This window comes from Moschus berezovskii, chromosome 7 (assembly GCF_049115385.1).
Source record: "Moschus berezovskii isolate FMDL1 chromosome 7, NW_MosBer_1.0, whole genome shotgun sequence".
In the NCBI taxonomy this organism is placed as follows: Eukaryota; Metazoa; Chordata; class Mammalia; order Artiodactyla; family Moschidae; genus Moschus; species Moschus berezovskii.
Genome location: NC_142466.1, coordinates 82,348,746 through 82,373,548, shown reverse-complemented (window position 1 = coordinate 82,373,548; position 24,803 = coordinate 82,348,746). Strand labels below are relative to the sequence as shown.

Genomic DNA, 24,803 nt, shown 5'->3' with positions numbered 1-24,803 from the left:
CTGACATCTGAGGAGCTAACAGGGTGTGCAGTTGGATTCAGTGACATCCACAGGGTTCCACCTGTCCCTTAACTTGGTGAGGGACTGTGGCTGTGATTGCAAAAGCCTCCGTTGTGGGGCCTCTCTGTTTACCTGGGCCTGCGCAGTCGCTGGCCTGGGAGAGAGATCTTCGATCATGTTCTAAAGACCAGACCTCCAAGTTGGAAGGTTGTGGTGACCTGAAGGATAGGGGACAGGGCCTGGCAAGAAGCTGGTTCTGAGTGAACGTGGCCTAAAGGGATTCGTCCTTAGGAGGCAGAAGGGCTGAGTCACACGCTCAGTGTTTCAGGTTCCACTTTTCAGCCTGGCCCTACCCGCCCCTTCCCTGTACAAATGCAGGCCAGGGGCTGTATTATTGGCTGTTGCTGAATTCTTTGGCAGGGATTTTAATGTCTGGTCTGGGTGTGTAACGTAGCTGCTTCTTTTTCCCCCTGCCGCCTCTCCAAGCCCCTCACAAAGCTCAGAGAGAGAGAGGAGGAGAATTTGTTTCACTAGGATAGCAGAGGCCAGGGCCGTGGGTCTTGGCTTTGACCTGTTTTTTTTTCTTTGAAGAGCGAGTAATCTTTTCCTCCTTTTTGTGAAAGGTAATGCGGGCTCATTGAAAAATATTTGAGAAGTTAAAAGAGGTTGAAAAGCACATGTATATTCCTATACCTAGACCAGGCATGTTGGCAAAGTTTGTCTTGTATATGTTTAAGAATTTAGCTGATACAGCTTTACAAGTGGACAGATAGATTGGTACAGATAGATCTAGATAGCCTGATGGCCAGAATTTTTTCACTTAACATTCTATCACGGGCTTGGTCCTATACCTTTAAAAACAACAAAGGGTATAACTTTTATTTTTCAACTGTTGCTGAACACACATACAGTTTTTGTTTTTTCTTAGTGGTTCGATGAGTCTCATGCATAAAACTTTACACTCTGGATTGTTTCCATAGTAGAGTTTTTTGAAAAGGAAGAAAAGGGGATGAACACTTTTCGAAAAGGGCTTGGTTTTTAAACCAGTCTTACTAAAGGATAGACTCATTGAGAATTTCAGGTTTGCTTAGTGGTGGCAGATGAGTACCACTTAGTGCTGAATAAAGGTTGTGTCTAGAACTCTGATTAAAAACTAGGTGCAGGAAGTAAGTCCCTGGGGTCGAGGCAAGGGGCCAGGCTGCAGGATGACTCTGTGGTGGGTGTGATGTCCTAGGCGTCCGCTTCCTCAGTAATATCTCCATCTGTCTCCTTTGCAGCCAAGTCCCTAGACTGGGCTTACGGGCCTCATGGCCCTGGGGCGAGTGCTGGGTGAGCGAGCACTAGTTAGCTAACTTAGTTCCGGTGACATGGCTGAGATGAGACTGTGTCCGCAGGAGGTATGAGAACAAACTAGTGAACCAGCATAGCTCTCCCACCTCCCCTCTCCAGAGGGTGCTGAGATCTGAGAAGGGCCAGGAAGCGAGAATCTCTAGGTTCCCTCAAAGTCCTATCAGGAGAAGTCTCAGAGACCAGCAGAGCTTGGCACTCAGGCTCTTTGCAAGGTGTTTACTTTGAAGTCACTCCACTTTGAATGTCTTCTCTGGAGCTAAATTCTCCTCTTCTGAGGCACACTTTGGATTTGGGACTTTGCCCAGGGTCATTTGGCACAGAGCCCCGCTATCGAAGGGGAGGCTGCACTGCGGGAAGGGCAGGGTTGTGTCAGACCAGCGTGACCACCAGGGTGTGAGGTCAGGCTCCTTCCTGCCCCACTGCATGGGTCTCCAGGTCACGGGGAGGCACCCTGGCAGAAAATTCAGTGCCTGCCTGACCTCATGACAGGTTGCATTCTGAAAATGCCTTTAAACATTTCTTTAAAAGTTTCTTCCTGTTTTGCATACAGTCCTTTTGCCTTTGACGTCCTGAAATGGCAGCTCAGCCGTTGTGTTTCAGGATACTGTCAGCTTGAAAAAACAGGAAAGGACTCCCAGTTAGGGCGGACCCAGGGGAACTGGTATTTGCGTTATAGAAGGCTCAGACACTGGCGTGGAGGTGTTGGGTAGCTCTTGGCATTCAAATGAGCACCTTAGGTGGCGTGGCAGGGTCCCTGCCTGTTTCAGAATGGGTAGCCTTGAGTACTTACCCCAAAGGCAGGAGGCCCCCTGCCCCGGAAGAGGATGAGTGGGGACTCCTTTGCTCATTCAGCAAACTTGTATTGGTAACTACGCTCTGTGAAGCACAGGAGAGCTCTGTGAAGCACAGGAGATGGACATGAACAAAGGCTGGGCCCCACCCTAGGGGCATTCCTCAGTGGTGGATAGACCCTGACAAAGATAAGAGGAAGCAGGGGTGCTCCCAGGGCACTGAGAAGGTGCCGGGAGCCAGATGGGTGGTCTGGGCCAGGGCTGGAGTCAAAACGAAGGTCTCTCAGCATGTTGAACGGTCTCCCTGCTTGGGAAGGGCAGGGGTCTGCTGCCTGCTGTCATCTCTAGTTGCTCTCACATGGGGAGAGTGCCATAACCAAAGTCCCAGCTGTGGCAGGCCGTCCCCAGCAGGGCAGGAGAGGACAGGAAGTTGAGGCAGGGTGCAGGGAAAATGATAAAAGAGAGAAGGTCGTGCAGCTGGAGTGTGTGGACAAGGGCAGGCCCAGGAAGCTAGACTGAGGGCCCAGAGGGAGGAAGGAGAAGGGGAGAGGTGCAGAAAAAGGTGCTTGTGGTCTGAAGAGTGGCAGAAGTGTGGGGAGTTCGAGGGCCTCTGGAGCGAGGATTCTGAATTCTGGTTCTTCTAGCGCATATCATTGCGAACAAATCCTGACTGCCTTGGTCCCTTCTCCCCTCTCTGAAGTGTGTGTGCTAAGTTGCTTCACTCATGTCCAACTCTGCGACCCTATGGATTGTAACTTGCCAGGTTCTTCTGTCCATGGGGATTCTGCAGGAAAGAATACTGGAATGGGTTGCCATGCCCTCCTCTAGGGGATCTTCCCAACCCAGGGATCGAACCTGAGTCTCTTACATCTCCTGCATTGGCAGGTGGGTTCTTTATCACTAACGTCACCTGGGAAGCCCACCTGTTGGTCCTTAGTGCACTTCTTCCTCTTCCTCCTGGAGTCTGGGTTTTTAGGGGGGAACCCTGGTTCTATGTGCCACGTGACCCTCTGTGGGAGCTCCTGAGGGGCTCACTTCCCACCCCTGAGGGGTCTTGTGATGAGGCCTCTGTTGAGGACTCTGTCTAAGCAGCCATAAAACTTTTAGGTGGGTGACCTTTGAAATGGTATGGGCAGTGTTTCTTTCCATCGTGCTGGTTAGCTGTGTGCTTTGGGAAAGTTGTACCTCACTGTACCTCACTCTCTGTACCTCACTGCTCTCACCTGTAAAATGGGGATAATGAAAGAATCTACCTCATTTTTTTTTTTTTTTTTAAGAATCTACCTCATGAATGTTGTGAAGTTAGTAGGCACAAAAGGGCTTGAAGCAGTGCCTAACTCAGAGTAAGCTCCAAATATATGTTCTTTCTTACTGGTAGTACTGTTGGTGGCTCAGTTGTGTCCGACTCTGTGACCCCATGGATTGTAGCCCCTCCAGGCTCCTCTGTCCATGGAATTTTCCAGGCAGGAATACTGGAGTGGGTAGCCATCTCCTTCTCCAGGAGATCTTCCCAACCCAAGGATCGAACCTGGGTCTCCCACATTGCAGGTGGATTCTTCACTGTCTGAGCCACCAGATAGATATAGATATATTATCTAAAGGAGATCAGTCCTGGGTGTTCATTGGAAGGACTGATGCTAAAGCTGAAACTCCAATACTTTGGCCACCTCATGCGACGAGTTGACTCACTGGAAAAGACTCCGATGCTGGGAAGGATTGGGGGCGGGAGGAGAAGGGGACGACAGAGAATGAGATGGCTGGATGGCATCACCGACTTGATGGACATGAGTTTGAGTGAACTCCGGGAGTTGGTGATGGACAGGGCGGCCTGGCGTGCTGTGATTCATGGGGTCGCAAAGAGTCGGACACGTCTGAGCGACTGAACTAAATAGTTCTTATCTGTGAAGATTTTGGCTTTTACTTTGTAAAATTTCTCCTTCTCTTCTTTCTCCTCCTAGTCATCTTCTTTCTCTTCCTCTCTTTCCCCTCCTTTTCCTTCTCCTGCTTCTTTTCCTTCTTCTTCAACTGAAAGTGCAGTGTCACCGCATTCAATGTTTAAATATGCATAATTCTACTCCTTCCCATTGTAGTAAAACCATACATCTACTGGCATACTTTCCAGATGCATACATACTTTACTCTTGCAACCGTAGTGGGAACCATTTTGCCTTCTACTATATTTGTTCAGCATTATCTTATAAACTATTGTTTATGTTACCCGAATTATCTTTTGTGGCTCCTTTCTGAAATCCTTAGGGCTTATTCCCTTAAGGTCCAATATCCCGTGTTTCCCCATCATAGATCATCTTTGCTGTATGTTGCTTCTTGTTTCAGTTGAATTATTTCCTGGGGATAAATTCCTTGAAGGGAGTTTCTAGGCCAGAGGATATGGCCATCTTTACGACACTGGTTCACACTGCCACTGTGCTTTCCAGTAGGGTTGGAATAATCCACAGGCCCTAAATTCTATTGGGTTGGCCAAAAAGTTGGGGTAAGATGGTATGGAAAAACCCAAACAAACTTTTTGGCTGGCTCAATAAATTCCTGGGCTGGGGCTTCCCTGGTGGCTCAGATGGTAAAGAATCTGCCTGCAGTGTGGGAGACCCAGGTTTGATCCCTGGGTCAGGAAGACCCCCTGGAGAAGGGAATAGCAACCCACTCTGGTATTCTTGCCTGGAGAATCCCACGGACAGAGGAGCCTGGTGGGCTATGGTCCAGGGGGCCACAAAGAGTTGGACATGACTGAGCCACTAACACTAGGGATTTTAACTTCTAAAGAGTGTGGGTTCCCAGGGAAAGTCAGATTTATCTGGAGTCTTTGGTTGGATGGCATCACCGACTCTGTGGACATGAGTTTGAGTGTACTCTGGGAGTTGGTGATGGACAGGGAGGCCTGGCATGCTGTGATTCATGGGGTCGCGGAGAGTCGGACACGACTGAGCGACTGAACTGAACTTGCACATAATGCTCTCAGCTGTGTGTGTGTGTGCAGTTTCCTGTGAAGGACCGTGCAGGTGCTCTGGATGTGAGGTTTTTCCTAGAAGACATTTCCTGTGGGCAGTTCCTGCTGAGGTTACTGGGTATCCACAGAGGAACCTTACACGTGGCTCTTTCTACACTTCACACACCTTTGCCAAAGAGTTGATTTATGCAACATAAGGACCTTTTCTTCTTTATTTGTGGAGCCAAGCCTGTAGATTGGGGGCAGATCCCAGCTTTAAAAGCCTGGCTTTACAATGCTCTTGATCTCACACATTGCAGGTCGGTTGTTGGAAATACCACACGCAGAACCCATGTTAGGCTCTAATGGACTGCCCTGGGCACCTGACCATTAACCCATCTGCACGAACTCTGCTCTGACAGCCCTGGTTTATGGGATCCAGACACGGGGCCCAGATGAAGAAAGACTTCAAATTAGATTGGATATAAATAAGTTGATCAGTAGCCCGAGGTCTGCAAACAGGAATTGCTGTTTCTGACCCTGTAGCCACACCCCACCCCTTACCCCCACCCCATACACGTGCCTTTTTTGTAGACAAACAGGAGCCTGCCAGTCTACCACTTGCACAAATGTTAGAATGACTTTAGAGCTAGTGATGTCAGTAACCAGAGATTTACACCAAGTAGACGAGGTGCCTTCAGCCTGTGACAGCTGCTTCCTTAGCCTTGCAGTCCCTCTTCATGTCCTCTCTTTGACTGCATTCCTCAGCAATCAGCTGTGACTCAATGGGGGTGCACCCAGGATCCGTTTGGAACCGGGCTGGAGCTGCTGTGAACATCTTGTTCCTGTGGGACCCAGGGCAAGACCTCCTTCCTGTGTAAAGTGGAAAGATCGTTCTTACCTCAGAGGGTTGATAAGAGGATGGAATGATCTGAGGTACTTGGTAATGGAATTCTGATCAATGCACAACACATCCCCTAGGCAGCAAAGGTATACCTTCCACACAGTAGGCTGCCAAGTAAAATGTTTTTTCAAATACAGTTTTTTCTCTCTGCTCCGGGATAGTCAGGAGAAGGAGACTGAGGCTGTATCCACAGTTTAGGGACAGAGTTTAGCCAGTTTGATAGAGACGGTGGCCTGCTTATCTGAACAGACCTACCCCAGGCCCCAAGGAGAAACCTCCACCTTGTTTGATCCACAACACTGGGAACCTGGAGTGTGGGCTGCTGTGTGTCAGGTGTGCCAGGCTTCTGTGGTCATTCACGGCATTCCCTTCTCCAGATGATCATTGTTTGTCAGTGTCCTGGGTTGAGGCCATCACAGACTACACCGTAGCTGAGTGGTCAGGGTAGAAGTTGGAGGGAGCATTGGATATTTGGTGGAGTCTCAGGAGTTAAGAATGGCTGTGTTAAAAACAAACAAAAAAACAGGTGCTGGGCTGGACATAGGTGGCCTCAGGCTGGGCCACCCAGTGGCCTGTACCACTGTACTGTTAGAAAACTAAGACACAGGCCTAGACAGCCTGTGTCTACCCAGGGGCTGATGTAGGAAGCCAGGATACCATACCCTCAAGTTCTGTTTTGGCGCCAGCCTACTGAGTGATCCGAGAGAAGTCACATTCTCTTCCCCAGGCCTCACTTTACCTGTCTGTTAAATGAGATAAGGGGTTGGCCTGGATATTCTCTGGTGTCTCCTCCTGCCTGGGAATTCTGATGTAGCCTTGAACTCCTGCGTAATACAGTTGAATGTCTGGGCTGCAGGACACCTGGCCCGTGAGGGCCAGTCATGTAGACCTGGGTGACTGTCAGTGCACCCTGAGCCAGGATGGAGTCAGTTACTGGCCAAATCCACACCCAGCTGACTCTCCCCGCAATTCCCATAGCTAGGCCCCAAATCACAAGTAAATTGGTCAATCAATTTACTGATTGGGTTTAAACCCAGTCAGTGGGAGCCAGTGTGGATCTAGGGTTCTAGGTTCCAGCAAAAACCACATCAACCACACCCACAACAGATAATGCTTGCTCAGCATCTTCCTTACATGCCAAACATGGGAAAAGTACTACATCTGCTTTATTTTCAATGATTCTCACAGCAACTCTTTTTTTTTTTTTTTTTTTGCCTAATTGTCCTGGTTTGAACTTCCAGCACATTGTCGAATAGATGAGTAAGAGAGGACATCCTTGTCTTGTTTCTGATCTTAGGGGAAAAACATTCAGTCTTTAACATTCAGTCTTTAAGTATGATCTTAGCAGTGGGATTTTCGCAGATGCTTTTTATCAGATGAGGAAATTCCCTTCTGTTCCTAGTTTATTGAATGTTTTTATCATGAATAGGTGTTGATGTGTTTTGTCAAGTGCTTTTCTGTGTCTGTTGAGATGATCCTGTGGTTTTTGTCATTGGTCATTCTATTGATGTGGTATATTGTACACTGATGGCTTTTCCAGGTATAAATCAAACTTGAATCCCTGGGATAATTCCCACTTGGTTGTGCTATGTCATCCTTTTCATATCCCTCTTGCTTTAGTTTGCTAATATTTTTGTTGAGAATTCTTGTTCATAAGAGTCATTGATCTATAGGGTTTTTCCCTCAGCTTCATTGAAGTATAATTGGCAAATAATCTGTAGTTTCCCTTTTCATCCTTCTCCTGATGTCTTTGTCTGAATTTGGTATCAAAGTAACACAGCCTCACAGAGTAAACAGCGATGAGTTCCCTCCTCTTCAATTTTCAGAAGTTTGTGAAGGGTTTGTATTAATTCTTCTTTGAATATCTGGTGAAATTGACTAATGAGACTGTCTGGGCCTGGACTTTTATTTGTAGGAAGCTTTTGATTACTGGGTCAATTTCTTTACTTCTTGCAGGTCTATTTGGATTTACTTTTTATTCTTCAGTCAGTTTTGATAGTTTATGTCTTTCTAGGAATTTGTCTACTTCTTCTAATTCATCTAATTTGTTGGCATAGTTGTTCATAGTATTCTCTTATAACCTCCCCCCCTTTTTTTTTTCCAACTCCAAAGTTGTATTAGGAGTATTTCTGTTTTCATTCCCAAGTTTGGTAATTTTGTCTCTCTCTCTCTTTTTTCCCACCTTGATCAGTCTAGCCAAAAGTATGGCATTTTGTTGATCTTTTCGAAGAACCAAGTTTGGGTTCATCGATTTTCTCTGTTATTTTTCTGTTCTCTATTTCATTAATTTCTGCTCTAATCTTGTATTATTTTCCTCCTTCCGTTTTGCCTTAGTTTTATGTTTAGTTTGTTTTTCTTTTTCTTAAAAATCTTTTTAAGGTGGAAGGTTAGCTTATTGATTTGGGTCTAAAGATCATGTACTTCCAACATTTTAATAAATACTGTTAAATTGCCCTCTAGTTTACACTCATAAGCAGTTTATGGAAAGTGCCTGTTTCCCACACTGGATATTATCACTCTTTCTACATTTATCAATATGATGGTCAAATGTGGTATCTTGTTTTAGTTTGTTTCTCTGATTACTGATGGTGTTGAACAAATGTTTATGTATTAGTTGGCCATTTGTATTTCTTTTGTAGATTACTTGTTAATATTTTTACCCATTTTTCTAATAGTTTTAAAATATGTTTAAAGGAGTTTTTAAGACTATGGATATTACTCCTTTATAATATGTCATTTGCAAATGCGATCTCTCCATTTGTCATGTATCTTTTAACTTTATCTCTGGTATCTTTGATCATTTAAAAGTTTTATATATTTAAGTCGTCTTTTCCTTTATGACTTAGGTTGTTTTGGCACTTAGGAAGGTCTTCATGTTTCCAAGATTGTAAAAATTTTCTTTTGGTATTCTTTTCTAAGCTGATTCTTTAGCATTTTAGTACTTGTCCCTGACGGTAAAAAACAAACAGAATCACTGTTCAGCTCTCATATGTTGTAAGAAGCCTTATATCATACCCACAGAACCCTTTGAGCTCTAAATCTATCATCAATGCTGATGGATTAGAGTAGAAATGTGAAATTTCAGCCACTTGTGATTACAGAGTTGTAATAATCTGTATGCTTTGAAGTTCTAGGGAGTCAGGGGAGAAGACAAAGTAATATTTATTGAACATCTGTTAGTACGAAGTAATATTTATTGAACATGTATTAGTGCTAAGCACTGTGATAAGACTGTATATGTGTTATCTCATTTACCACGTGGAGAGAACACATTATTATCTCCACTCCTTAGAGGAAGAAATTGGAACAGGCTGCATTCAAAGAAGTCCTGATGCCAAAGAGGTATTGTCAGGAGTGCATGGCTGGCTGACTGCCCAGGTGGCCTGTAGGGCAGTAAGCTTTCCACAGTCCAAGGTCTGGTTCTAGTTGGAGAGGGAAGGATGTACTGGTAACTGGCACTGCAGATCCAGAAATGCAGTCAGGGCTCCAAAACTGATCAGAGGCTCAGCTGACTCAGAAATAAAACCCCCATGAGACTTATTTACATGCTGGAATGCTAAACTGTGCTGTGCTACTGGAAGATTGAAACTGTTGTCAACTGGCTTAGCATTCTCTGGCTTCTGGCAGCACTATAAGGAAAGCCATAGTATAATCAGGCAGCTGTGAAGTCAGAAGTCAGAGCAGAGAAGTGAGTTGTACTCCAGTGTTGGTTGGAGTCAGGTGGTCAGGCTGCTGAACCTGTCCCTGCAGTATCGCGGAAGCCCTTCAGGGACCTTGGTCTGGTCCAGAGGTCAGAACTCCACCTTCCCCTGTGCAGCCCTGGAAGGACACATCCTGCGCCATCCTCTGCCACTCCCCTATGTATTCCCTTGTGTACTTTTTTCTTTCTTTTCTTCCCTTCCATCCAGCCATCCAACTTTTTATTTCGTAGCCTGTTATCATCGAGGACTCTCTTGGCTTATTTATTTGTTCTCTTTGATCCTCATTCCCACTTCCATTTTCCAACCCCACCACGGGCATTAAAGTGTTTAATGTGTATGTGGATTTTGCTCTTGCAAGATGGGAGCCACTGCTTCATATATATGCAATTTTTAATTTAAATTTAATTTTTAAAATTAACATACATAAAATTGGCCTTTTTTGGTTTATAGGTCTATGAATTTTTTGTATATATATACCCACATGTATATAAAACTACCACAATCCAGATGTAAAATATTTTTTCACCCCCCCAAAGTCCCCCTGTAGTCATATTTTCCTCTCACCCTTCACCCCTGTTAATGACTGATGATTACTGTTGTTTTATTTTTTTGAGAATGCCGTGTAAGTGGATCACATAGTATATGTATATATTTATTTTTAACTTATTTTTTGCCATGCCATGTGGCATATGGGATCTTAGTTCCCCAACCAGGGATCAAACCTGTGTGCCCTCCTGCATTGGAAGCTTGTAGTCTTAACCACTGGACCACCAGGGAAGTCCCAGTGGTATTTTTTTATAGCTCATTTTGAGTCTAATTTTTTTTTTTTACCCAGTTCTGCTTTTTCTTTCTTCTTCTCTTTTTTTTCTTCAATTTTTAAAATATTTGACTTAACTTCAAACTCATAGAAAAGTTGTTAAAATTATGCAAAGAATTTCTGGATAGCATTTGGATCCCCCTCAATTCCCCAAATGTTTACATTTGCTGTATTTGCTTTTTTCTTCTGTCTCTCCATGTATATGCATTTGTGATATTACAAATCATGCCCTGTTATCCCTAAATATTCAGTGTGTTTTTCCTAAAAACAAGAATTTTTTTTTATATAACCAGTTAGTACAATGACCAAATCAAGAAATCAACATTGAAAAATTTCTGTTATCCCATCTACAGACCTTATGAAGATTTTATCACTTGTCCCAAGATTGTCCTTGTACTAAAAGGAAATTGAAGGCATGCATTTTATTCCGTCAACTTGTCTCCTTAGTCTCTTAATCTGGAAAAATGCCTGACATTTCTTTGTGTTCCATGACACTGACATTGTTGAAGAGCACAGACCAGTTGTTTTTTAAAGGCCCCTCAATTTGAGTCTGATGTTTCCTTGTGGTGAGGTTCAGGTTATGCATTTCCAGCAAGAATACTGGGTGGGTGTTGCTGACTTCTCAGTACATGTTATCTAGAAACACATGCTGTTAATTTGTTACTTATTGGACAAGTGAACTTTGATCTTTTCATTATGGTGGCATCTGCTGTTTCTCCATTTTCAAGTTTGTTATTTTACCCCTTTTAATTAAAATGTGTCTTATGGGTATTTACTTTGAAATTATGTGCTGCTGCTGCTGCTAAGTCGCTTCAGTAGTGTCCGACTCTGTGCAACCCCATAGACAGCAGCCCACCAGGCTCCCCTGTCCCTGGGATTCTCCAGGCAAGAACACTGGAGTAGGTTGCCATTTCCTTCTCCAGTGCATGAAAGTGAAAAGTGAAAGTGAAGTCGCTCAGTTGTGTACAACTCCTAGCGACCCCATGGACTGCAGCCTACCAGGCTCCTCCGTCCATGGGATTTGCCAGGCAAGAGTACTGGAGTGGGTTGCCATTGCCTTCTCTGTGAGATTATGTGAATATCTTGCTATTCCTCAAACTTTCACCCATTGGCTTTTAGCACCTATCGATGATTCTTACCGGAATCAATTATTTTTTTGGTGGTTGGTAATCTGTCATTGCTTCTACATTTATTAGTGGGCAATTTCCTGTGAGGAAGAGCTTTCCCTTCTTCCCATTCATATATTAGTACAGAGTTACAGATCCTTACTTTGTTCAGTAGTTCATAATTCTTCACTAACATTATTGTAATGCTCAGACTCTCCTGGGTCGCAAAGAGTCAGACACGGCTGAACGACTAAGCACGTACATCCCAGATTTGGCCAACGAGATCCCCTTCAGGCTAGCTCCTGTGTCATTTTGGCACATCCCTCTGTTCCTTGAGCATTTCCTTTACTTTAGGCAAATCAGGATGTTCCAGCCTCCTCTTGTTCGTTCTGACTCGGTCCCGGAATCAGCCACTTCTCCATCAAGCTCTCGTTCTTTTTAGTAGAGGATGGTTTATAGAAACCAGGAGCTGGGCTCCAGACGCTCACCCTTAATTTTAAGGTCCATCCACGTTGCCATGTGTCTAGTGTCTGTGTTCATCCCAGTTTTCTCTACCCATCAATGGCAGACTCCCACACTACCTTCACACATCCTGACATAAGGAACAGCCTTCTCCATGTCCTCTGTGGACGTGTGTGTGGATTTATGCTGCTCCCTGAGTGCCAGATATGGCTCCAGACCAGCCGCCCCTGTTTACATCTCTACCAGCGGAGAGCAGAACATCTCTGTACCTCTCTACAAATACTTAGCATTAACGAGCTTCCTCATTTTTGCCAAATGATTAGATATGCTGGGTAAGTTCTTGTTTTAACTTGATTTTCTCTGATGGCAAATGAGCTGGAGCATCTTTTCATATGCTTGATGGCCTTTGGGAGTCTTCTTTGGTAAATTGCTTATTCATAATTCTTCTTTGGCTGTATTTTCAAAGGGGCTCTTGTGGTTTTCTTGATGATATGTAAGATTTCCTTATACATCCTGGAAACTAATCTCTTGCTGGTCTCAGACATTGCAGGTCTCTTTTCTCAATCTGTCCTCTCTCTGGTCACTCTGCCCATGCTATCTTTTGTTTGAATGGAATACTTTTTTCCCCTTTGTTTTGTGCTTTCTCTCACCAGTACCCTTTTTCTATAATTACGTGAATACCCTTAGTCCCTCCACATTTTAAATGTGCTGGTATGACTAAGCTCTGGTGATTCTCCACAGCAGTCTGTCTTATGACTTCTTAGCCTCTATTGAATTCTGTTAAGAATGACTTTGCCTCTTAGAATGAAAGGTCTGCATGCAGGTATTATTCATATATTTATTCAGCAAATCCGTGTTGTAAACCCACTATCTGTTAGGCACTGTGCTATATCACAGACAAGGTTCAGAGATGATGAAACATGCCTGTGGCTTTTCAGAGGTAGAGCAGGGAATTTTTGCTTTTTTATTAAATTTTATTATTAGAGTATAATTGCTTTACAATGTTGTGTTGGTTTCTGCTGTACAACGAAGTGAATTGACTGTAAGTATACATGTATCCCCTCCCTCTTGGATCTCCCTCCCAGTCACCCCCCAGCCCTCCCCTCTAGGTCATCACAGAGCACCGGGCTGAGCTCCCTGTGTTATACAGCAGCTTCCCATAGCTATCTGTTTTACACTTCGTAGTGTATATTTGTCAGTGCCATTCTTCCAATCTGTGCCATCCTTTCCATCCCCCTCATGGCCACATGCCCGTTCTCTGCTTCTGGAGTAGGGATTTGAACCTGGTCTTTCCCACTGCACTGCTTCCCTTGGAAATTGCATTTGGTTCCTATAGAACCATGTGTCAAATGGCCTAAGAAGGTGCAGAGCTAAGTGTTCTCCCCCGGCATCCAGGGAGGGGAAAGTCATCAGGATAGGAGTGAAGGGAAGTGTGGCTCCTGCCTTCCTGGGCCTGGCAGGCCCTGGGCTACCTGCTGCTGGCTCCAGGCTGATAGTGTCAGACCCAGAGGAGACTGGGAGGCCGCCTCTGCCTGCAGGGGAAGGTCTTAAAATAACATCCAGGCCTGTATCATCTGATCCTTTCTGAGAAGCTCAAATCATCCCTTCCAGAAGTGCTCTGGTTCTAAGAGGAGAGAGATACAGCCGGATCATCCTGGGGCTAACATAGAATTTCCAGGCCTCCCAAGCCTTTCCTGGTAGTGATAACGGTTAGCAGGCACAGTTTCCACAAATTTCAGCCCGCCAGGAGAAGGGCTGGGTGAGGAGGAAGTATGCATTTGGGCTGGAACCAAACAAAGCAGAAATTCCTCCTGGGACAGTTTTTCCCCAGAGGACAAATGCTGGGAAGCCTGTTTACTGGGCTGTAAAAGCGTTGATTCCTGGGCACTGCTTCCTAATCCTCAGGCCTTGCATCTCTGTGCCCGTAGAAACCTCCCTGGGTTACCCCAGGACAGATGTGTACTGTTAGGCCCCCAGTCCTGGGGTCTCCCAGGGCTTCCTAGTTCTCTATCCTTGTTTCTACTGCCCACTCTGAATTCTGAACCATGACCATGTATGTGTGGAAATACACTTGCGAAGGGTTTATTTTTTTTTATTTTTTATTTTTTTTGCAAAGGGTTTAGATCAGCGATGTCACATCGGGTTCACTTAGGCTCCTTGAATCAGAATCCCCACGGATTCTGAACTCTGGAGTTCTGAGATGGAATATCCCCCTGGGCACAGTGGAGGGAAAGCAAAGGGCCACGTGAGCTGTGATCTTCAGCCCACTGTGTAGATGCAGCCATGATCATCAGAACCTTAAAGGATTAATAAGGAGATGATAAGGATGACTTTTTTGCAAATCTTAAGTGTCCTTGCAGAAATCCATCAGGCTCTCTGGCCTTTGTGTAACACTGGGGTTAAAATATAATTCTCAAGGTCCCTCCAGCCCTGGTCTGCTAGGATTATCCCAGGGGCCTGTTTCAAGGTGGATCCTGACCCTTCAAGGCGATGGAATCTGACCTTGACTTCACTCCCTTAGGTTTAGGCCTTGGCGCCCTTGGTAATAGGATCCTGGACTAGGTGAACATCCAATGCTTTTCTGATGATTTTATGACCTATGTTAGACTTTGAGCTTTGGAGTTATTCTCTCAAGGAACAAGTGGTATTTGGGGAAGCACCTGTTTGATGTGGCAGTGTGAGGTTTAGATGAGGAAATAGCAATATATTGTTTAGAAGATGAGGCTGTACACAACCACTGTGTCTACAATTATAGGGCTAGAATCTGGAGGAAACTCATTTTAAAATGTAGGGTGGGGGATGTGCCTGTAGGTAATGAATTAGGTGCTATACCTGGAAACCAAAGGCGTCTTTAGAGCTCAGAAACTACTTTTCTTGCCCTTGGTCACCTTGGGTGTAGGTGTGTAATTAGGACAACAGTCTAGATTCTCAAGAATATAGGCAGGATGGCTCCCAATTCTGCTAACTAAGCTTCCTAGTTCATAGTTGAATATGTTGTGGGGATCACCAATATTTGTACAGCCTGTTCTTTCAGAAACTGTTCCAAGTTCAAAAAGAATGGTATACAGCCCCTGCCCTCAAGGAGTCAAGGGTCTACTAGAGGAAGCAGATAGATAGACTGGCACCTTCCTCCCGGGGGGACTTGGATGTGGGCTTGTAAAGGTTGAGACATTGGTAGGTGAAGAGTGTTCGTAGGCATCTGGAGCACAGACCCCTTGGCCTGAAGGATCCTGGAAAAGCTCTGAAATTCAAAGTTTGAACTTTGAAGGATTGTTCCCTTGCCTACTTCACAAAGGTTTTTGAGATAGCATAAGAATACACACTGCAAGAAAGGATCAACATAAATAAAACAAGAGAAAGAGAAAATGTGGCTTAAAAAGTTAAGATTCAGGCAGAGTTGAAATATAGATATTCAGATGCGGCAATCCAGCACAGCCATTTCATCTGTCGCTTTGCAAAAGCCACAAATGAAACATCAGAGAGCAATGATCTGCAGTAGTTCCTGAGCATAAGTTGTTTTTCTTGGTGCTTCACTCTTCAAGAGCTTCATGGTGGTGGGAGGGAGGTGGTGGTTAGCCGGTGAGCCTGCAAACCAGCGTTCCTCAAAATATACTCTAGGGACCTATGTTAATTCTACCTAGCATACTTGTAAAAGGCAGAGTCCTGGGCCCCAACCCCAGACCTACCAGATCAGACGCTCTGGGCAGGAAGATCCAGGAATCTGCAATTTTACATGCTTCCCCAGATGTCTCTCTATGTACTCCACAACTTGAGAATCTCTGCAGTAGATGGGAACCTCAACAATATCTTGAAAGCACGTGCAATAAAGCAAATGTGAAGGCTTGGCCTTTGTGTGAAGGCTGGGTGGGAATTTAGTGGGAGAGAGAGCAGGGCACAAGAATAGGCAGTTCCACTGAGATTCATTCCTGGCCAGGTCACTTTCAGGTCATATTTTGGAAGAGGTACTCAGTGTGGTAATTCAGGCGCATGGCTGGGATGCTCCTCAGCACAGAGATGGATGGGCAAGCAGCTGGTCCCACTGTGTTGTCCGGCTTGTTCAGCTTCCCCTCGCCCTCCTGGGCTCTCTTCTGTAAACCTGCTCTGGCAGGCTCTTTTATTTTTTTGAGCAAATACTTTGTTTTTCTCTGTGCCCCCAAATGCAGGTTTCTGAGACCACAAATGTGCTTGGCTTCCTGTTGAAAAACTGTTTCTCCCCTCAGGGTCTAATAGCAACTTGGATGATGAGTTGGCAGAAAACAAGTGGGTGTTGAAATTGTGTCCTGCATGCAGTGTGCCTGAGACCCAGCAGGCCAGCCATTAGAGTAGATGATTCCTGTTTTCTGGTCACGAAGTTGTGTGTTTTGAAGTCTTTATTTTGGAAGACACTTCTTTATTGGGAAAGGGATGGAGAAGGTGGTGGGGGGTGGGGGTCACACTTCTTGTCCTTGGGTTATATTTTTGAATATTTATTGTTCGATTTTAAAGATATACCCAAAAGTATAAAGAAAAGGAGCATGAACATCTGGTTTAAGAAATGATTTCCAGTACTTTGGGAGCCTTTGTGATTTGGATTTTAAAACCCAGTGAGACATGGTTACTCTGAACCATGAGCAGTCCCATCTGGTGGCTTTCTGTCCTGTACTCCTCCTCCATCACGTTCTCTCTTGTTTTCTTGTACATTAAACCTTCATCACGTTTTCTCAAGGTTTATTGAAATTCTCTTAGTTTCTTGCATTGGTGGCAGGGAGAAGAACTGTGCACCATCCATTCGGCTCAGGTTTGTTGGCGTACTCCAAGTGGACACTCATGACTCTTCTCCCAGGGTGGAGCTAAGGGGGCCAGTAGAGTCAGCTGCTTCTCCGCAGAGCTTTCCTTGACTCTCTTCCCTGGCCCCAGAGTTGACTCCCCTTCCTTTGTGCCATTTCCACTATTCTCACCACTGTCACCCTCAGCATTGTGTTTGCATTGCTAGTCTCCCTCCTGGCCAAGGGCAAAGACTTCTTAACCCAACCCCCACTGCTTGCATGCCTGGCACCAACTGGCAAGTGATGTGTGCTAACTAGGTGCATGCTTAAATGGACATGGTGCTATGAGTCCTTAACAAATGAAGAGGAAGAGGAAGAACCAACCTTGAGTGGTCTGAGAATGCTTCTGAGGGGAGGTGATGCCTGAGCTGTGGCCAGGCAGCTGTAGAACTGGTGGTAACAAAGTTGTTGGAGAGACGGTTTAGTGTAAGCCCCTTGCAGTAGACAGTGCTTCTCATTTCTAGTCTGCAGTCACAAGGGGCACCGTGTGAGAAGACTACTGCAGATAGCTGTCATTCCTGTGCCTGGGGATTTCATAGTGCCTAGTTTAGCTTCCAGCCTACATCAGGTCTTTGTAAGGTTGGTACAGAGGAAAATGGCTCACCCACAGAGAGTCCGAGGAGCCACACCGCAGGGGTGCTGAGGGGTGGGCTGCAGGAGGAATGGTTTGAAGAGGGGCTGTGCCATGTTGTTAGGTCTGAGGCTTGGCCACGGGAGAGATTCCAACATCTTAGCTGGTTGAGTCACAAAGTTCTGGGCATTGGCTAGTTCCCAAAAATGTGAATTTCATCGCTCAAGAAAAATTTTTTTAAAACTGGGGAGTCCTGACCCCTGGTTGCCAAGTAAGGGTTTTTTGTTTTTATTTTTTTTTTCATTTAAATTAAAAAACAGTCAATCCAACATTAAAATCCACTGTGATCATTTCATAAAAGAAAGGGGATCTTAACATCTAATGAGTAAGAAGCACTTGCTCTTGGAAGAATGGGCATTCTGGTATATTGATTGCTTTGAGCTTAATGAAGGACCACCTGCATCATCTTTTGTTATTGTTCAGTCGTGTTGCGACATGGACTGTAGCCTCCCCAGGCTCCTCTGTCCATGGGATTTTCCAGGCAAGAGTACTGGAGGAAGCTGCTGTTTCCTTCTCCAGGGGATCTTCCCCACCCAAGAACCTGCGTCTCCTGTGGCTCCTGCATCGCAGGCAGAGCCTTTACCACTGAGCCACCTGGGAAGACCCACATAATCCTTACATTAACCATTTTGTCTCGGGCTGGTGAACTGTTGTCATCATCCGACTTCAGGCCAAGGACTGTCTTGACCAGTCGGCTGGTCAGTTGGGAAGCCATGATTGGATGTTCCAGCCTGTTTGGCTGAGGCCAGAGGAGTGAACCAGTGGCTTGGCTGGCAGGGCGGCAGGGTGTCCGTGCTGGGCTGGCTCTTGATCTGCAGGGCTTCTGACGGAGGGGCGCGTGTGTGTTTGCATTTGCTGTGCCGGGCTAGGGAGCAGTGGAATTTGTCTGAGTTGAGCTCACACATTGAAGTTATTGAGCGACTTACACGCAAGGCCGTGACCTGGACTCCCAGCTGAGAGGCCCACGTGGCGGAGCTTTAGCAGGAGGAGATGAGGACAGGCTCACATCTGCTCATCTGCTTACGTAACCCTGCCTCCCGGCTCTCAGAGCCAAGAAAACACACAAGCCGACCCAGCAGGGCCAAGGGTTTGTGGTAGCACCGCCATGCGCCACCCAGCAAGGGGGCCTTGGCTCGGCCTTCTGCCTCCTCCCCGTGCCTCTTCCCGAGGCCCCCACAGTGTCTCTGAGACCGGCTGGCAAGTCCATGAGGTTCTGGGCAGAGCTGGTCACTGCCCTCCTGGAGTCTGAGCGTTTAGACTTTGTCATTAGGGCAGAGCCAAGTGTGCTGCCCAGGACGGCCCCTGACGCATGGCAGGTGGTGTGCAGGGCATGTGAGGAGGCTTCCCATCTGGCACCAGACCCAGGAACTAATTTGGCTCCAGGTTGGGAGCCTCCACTGCTGCCGAGCCCTGACCCATCTCAGGGTTGTGAGCTGGAGGGTTCTCAGAGGAGGGGCAGCTTCAAGGAGAGAAGGTGGGGGAACGAATTGTCAGACTGGGCAGGAAGGGCTGGGGTTCACTCTTCCCATCCGCGTGGGAGACACAGCAGTAAGAGGGGCACAGGGAAGAGCAGGGAGTGCGAAGAGGCTCTTTGGTGATCAAGCTCTGCACAGAGCCACTGGGACAACCAGTCCCTTAGACAGCCTTGAGCCAGGGTAGCTTTCACATGGGTCCTGCCCTTTTCAGCAGGGAGTGCCTCGAGGTCAGGAACTGTCATGTCCATCCCATCAGCGCCTCCCACCGCCCCGACCTGGTTCACAGTGGATGTCCAGAAAGTATCAGTTGAAATGAATTGAAAGTGGCCTTGACACACCACAGGAAATGTTTACATTAAACAAACACTTCAGAAAAGACTCTGGCTTGATGCTTGAGTAGGTTCACCCATGTGGATGGGTGGTCACATGGTGTCAATACCTCGTGTGTGTGTGTGTGTGTGTGTGTGTGTGTGCACGTGCACATTCTGGGATTAAAGGAAGGGGAGTAAGGTTATCAGCTCCCATCACTGGGTGGACAGTATTATCAGTTGCTGAAGGAACTCTGGAGCAGAAGCCGGTTGGCCCGTGGTGGTGGTGTTGGTTGGTGGAAGTGATGAGGTTAAGTAAATGTTCATTTGAGTTCCAGCCCCTGGAATTTACAACTGGAAACCAGTATCCTGAGAGTGGATGGTCGTCTCCCAGAGATCACCCAGCAAGTCACTGGCAGAGCTGAGCTAGGGCCCAGGCAGCCTTTTCCTGACCAGGAAACTCTGCCTCATGGCTGTGTTCCTGGAGCCGAAGGGACGAGATTAAGATGCTTTAAGCCTGCAGGTGTCTGCTCCAGGAAGGCCAGGCAACCCAAGTGTAAAATACCTCTTTCCTGGGTTGGTTTCAGAAGTTGTGAGAAAGTTGGTAGAGTGACAGTCCAGATGCCCTTTGGGTTCCCGAAAATGAAGATATGTTTATTTTTATTTATTTATTTTTTTGAAGATATGTTTAGCTGCATCTTCTGAACCACAGGTGGGGCAGGCTGTGGATGGAGTGCAGATGTCATGGGGCCTTCTGAAGTGAGAAGAACCCGAGCACCGATCTTTTCTTTGTGTTTTTCACGAGTGCCCTATGCAGCGGGGCCTCCCAGAAGGCTGTGCCCATGGCTAGGGAGTCGAGCAACCCAGGCCTGCAGGACCTTGGGGGAAAGGGCTACTACCTCCCCAAAGGCCCCAAGCTTGTGAAGATGCTCAGACCGGCTCCGTCCGCTCCCCACCACCCAGTTTGTCCAGAAAGAATTGCTTGAGCTGCTTGTTATTTATGTGGGTCCTTCCTGAGATCTGACGAGTCAGACTCCCTAGGGTAGAGGCCTGAGATTCCATATTTTTACTGATTGCCTAACTTGATTTTGATGACCAGTGTGGAGAAAATGGTCATGCCGACCCCTTACTTAGCTCTAGGGCATAGGACCTACTCACTGGAGGGTACCATGGGAGTTTGGAGCTGGGGCAACAGGCAGTCATGGGAGGGACTGGTCTGTGAGGCCTCTGTTCCTCCAGAGACCAAGTGCATGGCCAGGGAGAGACCAGGGCTTTTTGGTTTTGTTTTTGTTGTTCAAGGTCTTTGATGCTGCATGAGATCTTTCTCTAGTTGTGGTGAGCAGGAGCTTCTAACTGCAATGATTTCTCTTGTTCCAGAGCACAGACTCAGTAGTTGTGGTACATGGGCTTAGTTGCTCTGCGGCATGTGGAATCTTCCTGGACCAGGGATCAAACCCATGTCTCCTGCCTTGGCAGGTGGATCCACGTCCACTGTGCCACAAAGGAAGTCCGAGACCAGGGTTTTTGATCCCTAAAGATCCCCTTCTGCCCAGGGGGTTCTGCCATCTGAGCTCTGTGGGAAAGAGTAGAGATAAAGGACAAGGCCAGTTTGGGGCTTCAGTTTGAAGATTCTGGTCTCTCAATGCCATTAGAGGAAAGAGGGAAGGGCATTTCTGGCAGAGGGGAAAGTGTGGGCACAGACACAGTTTATAGGGTCAGAAAGGGATGGGGAGCTAAGAGGCTTAACCCTATGTGGTCCAAGATCATGGCCTTTGGAGCCTTTGGAGGGTTTTAGCAGGAAAATGGTAGGATCAGAGCTGTGTCTCGGAAGAAAATGGACTGTTGGGAGCAGGTCCTGTGAGGATGGAACTGGGTCAGTGTCAGAGGGAGGGAAGGGGTGAGAAGTCCCAGGGATCCAGGAGAGGCGAGAGGAAGAAGAGACAGCAGGTTCACACCTGCTGACAGGCCAGAGGAGCGAGAGTCATGGCTTCCTTTCCTTGGGCTGCTGCATCTTGGGAGAGTGAGTGATCCATGAAGACCAGAGGTGCTCGGACAAAGTCACATGCTGTTGACAAGCCAGCAGGTCAACAGAGGGCCATACTGGCCCTCAAGTGGTCCTCACCAGCATGTTTCAGGTGAACTCGCTCTGAGCTTGAGACCAGGGTCTGGCCTCTGTTCTGTTGTGTGTAGTTTCCATCCTTTGTTCCTGTGGATGGTTTGCTCCACAGGTCACATTGGTTAGGCAAGAGTAATGGTTCCCAAAGCGTGTTCACTAATGGTTCTGTGGCTAAGTAAGTTTAAGAAGTGGTGGGTTAGATAAAGTGAATGGGGTTTCTTTTTTTAAAAAAAACATTTATTTGTTTATTTGGCAGCTTTTGGTCTTAGTTGTAGCACCCAGAGTCTTTGATCTTCATCGCAGCACATGGGATCTTTAGTCGCATCCTGGGAACTCTTAGCTGTGGCATGTGGGAGCTAGTTTCCAGACCAGGGATCGAACCGGGACCCCCCTATGTTGGAAGTGCAGAGTCTTAGCCACTGGACCACCAGGGAAGTCCCTGAATGGGGTTTCTTGACTGCACAGCTCCTCAGAGCTTTTGGTATGCATTATGACCTTCCAGAAGCAAAATTTAGTTTGCGGGCTTCCCAGACTTCTTTGACCAGGGGAACCTGTTTTTCCATTGAGCATCTTACTGGGACTAGTGCTTCCTGGAATCCACTTTAGAAAGTCTGGCCTGCCGGGAATCCTGGGGGCCTGGTTTGAAATGCTGACTCTGTCCACCACCCTCTGTCTGTCCCTGGCCTGTCCTCTTTCTCCGGCCCTCCACTTGTCTGCTGTGGCAGGGGCGGTCCTCAGACTTGGAGCCTTCTTTCGGCTCCACCTGTTTCTACTTAGGACGCGGGGACGTTCATTCCTGTATCTGGATCTTGACTTTGACCTTTTCCTTTCCTCCTAACCTGCCACTACCTCAGAATCCACCATCTGGGTCTCATCAGTTTTACCTTTAAGCCCCAAGCTCTCTTACTTTTATGTGCTATACTGAGTCACTCGGTCGTGTCTGACTTTTGGCGACCCCATGGACTGTAGCCCGCCAGGCTCCTCTGAACATGGGGATTCTCTAGGCAAGAATACTGGAGTGGGTTGCCATACCCTCCTCCAGGGGATCTTCCCAACCCAGGGATCGAACCCATGTCTCCCTCATTGCAGGAGGATTCTTTGCCATCTGAGGCACCAGGGAACTTAATTCTCGTGGAGCCGTGTTCTTCCGGGACAGAATCTTTGTGGAGTCTCCCCCAACTTTTCCTCCCTTCTTTATCTGCTACTTATTCTAAGCATTCTTCTTTGGTGTTCTTTCTGGCTGTTCCTCCTCCGTTTCCTCAGTTCCTCCAGCCCCTTCCCATCAAGTTTGTTTCATTCATGCATCACACCCCTTTCCCAGACATGGGTAACCCGTGTCCCTTGCTGCTGCATTCTGACTTCAGGCTGATTTCCTCAACACTGAGCTCCTCAACACACACACACGCTTCCCTTCCAACTAGGTTAGGTTCAGAGAGATGATGTAAGTTGTTTGTCCAAGGCCACACAGCTGGGAGGTAGCAGAGTTAAGTTTCAACGTCAGGATTTCTGAGAAAGTGCTTTCTCAACCGTGTTCTCCGATCCTTATAACAGCTTGTCCGGAAGTCTGAGCAAGAATTACTCCATTTCCATTTTTCAGTTGAGCAACATAGAAGTCTGAGTGGGTCTTGGGGATAGGAGAGTGCTTCAGAGGGTGACCAGCCATCTGGGTTTGCTGGGGATTGAAAGGTTTTCCAAGATGTTTGGTCACACTGATGCTGGGCGTAGTACCTAGTGCTCGGCCTGAGAGCCTTTTCCAATGGCCATGCTGCCTCCCCAGGGATGGCTTCCTGAGGCTGTCCTGGAGCCTGATGTCTTCTCCTTTCCCCCACCTCTCTAGTCGGCCCCATGCTGATTGAGTTTAACATACCTGTGGACTTGAAGCTCGTGGAGCAGCAGAACCCGAAGGTGAAGTTGGGTGGTCGCTACACCCCTGCGGACTGCATCTCTCCTCACAAGGTGGCCATCATCATTCCATTCCGCAACCGGCAGGAGCACCTCAAGTACTGGCTGTATTACTTGCACCCAATCCTTCAGCGTCAGCAGTTAGACTATGGCATCTATGTTATCAACCAGGTGAGGTCGAGGGGGGTGGAGGGAGGGAGGGAAGGCGGGTATGTATGAATGTATGTTGTGTGTGTGTGCACACGTGTGTGCACTTGTACTCAAATATGTGAGTAATGAGGGTTGAAGGAATAGAATTAATTTTTTAGACATCTGGCATTTTAAAATTCTACCATTACCACCCCCAGGTGCAAATGAACTAAATGCTGTATAGTTCCCCCTACCCCCACCCAAGAATTTAACTTTGGTATTTCAAGTTTAGCCTGAATACTTAAATTCCCATCTTTAGACTATAACCTCCCAGGTGGAATAACACATGTAACTTATCTGTCTACTAAATTCCATTGAAATTCCTTTGAAGAGACAGAGTATATACATTTCCATTTCTCAAAGGCCCAGTGTCCGTTTCACTTCAAGATAAACTATGGATCTGCTTGTCGTAAGTTAGTTTGAATAGCAAGACTGTTAGCAGCTGACAGCTTCCATCAAAACTGAGGGACTTTGTGAGTGTTCCTTGTACCAGAAGAAAAGCAGAAATAGCAATGTGTCCATCAAGCATTTCTGAGCACTGCCAGGACAAAGCAGAGAGATACTAAAGAAATGAAGAAGTTTCCTGGCAAGTGGGACCCTTCCAGGGAACAATTTGCTAATAATCTCAAGAACTGAATCTCAAGGTGGGAGAATAGGTGGCAGGCAAAACCCCTCAAGGCTGTTGGAGGGCCTTGGCCAAGTGAGGCACAGACCGAGGCCCCAAGAAAATCTGCTTGTAAGATAGCCAGACAGTTGGGCTTTATCATGGAAGAATATTTGTATTATGTAAGAGAGAATAGGTATATGCCCTGCAAAATCCAAGCCATTTCAGTCCAACAAGTATTTGTTTAAAAAAAAGCCCTGCCGTCAAGGAACACTTGTCTGATGCCAATGTGCGCATGTCGATCATGGCAGGATTCAGGAGCCTGTTATTAAAGCAGTGGGTTTGAGCGCCTGGAACAGGAAGCCACAGTTACCAGGCCAGCAGGGATTACTAAGCACAAGCCACGCCAGCTGCCTATCCTTTCCCTCATTGATAATTGTTATACCGGTAGATGAATGATTAGCTGTAGACACTGTGGCAGATTGTTTCATCAAGGTGTCTGATAGCCTCCCACAAAAATGCCTGAACAGAAGTTAGACAGCTGTGGTCTGGGTGGCCTATAAACTATATAGATTAAAATACATACTTGGGTAAAGAGTGTTAAAGAGAGTTAGTGATGATGCCAAGTGTTTGACTTTAGGTGACTCTGATCAAGGAAGACTTGGGGGTGGGAGTGGAGAATGCTAATGTATAGAAAGGTT

General features: G+C 46.6%; 1 protein-coding gene across 1 annotated transcript in view; it reads left to right on the top strand.

Moving 5' to 3' along the window:
* B4GALT1 (beta-1,4-galactosyltransferase 1) overlaps positions 1-24,803 on the top strand; it is a 54,495-nt gene that overhangs the window by 5,988 nt on the left and 23,704 nt on the right. The window contains exon 2 of the mRNA XM_055427280.2: positions 23,245-23,480. Within this exon, the coding sequence (XP_055283255.1) occupies positions 23,245-23,480 (236 nt within the window). The remainder of the gene's footprint in view (positions 1-23,244; positions 23,481-24,803) is intronic.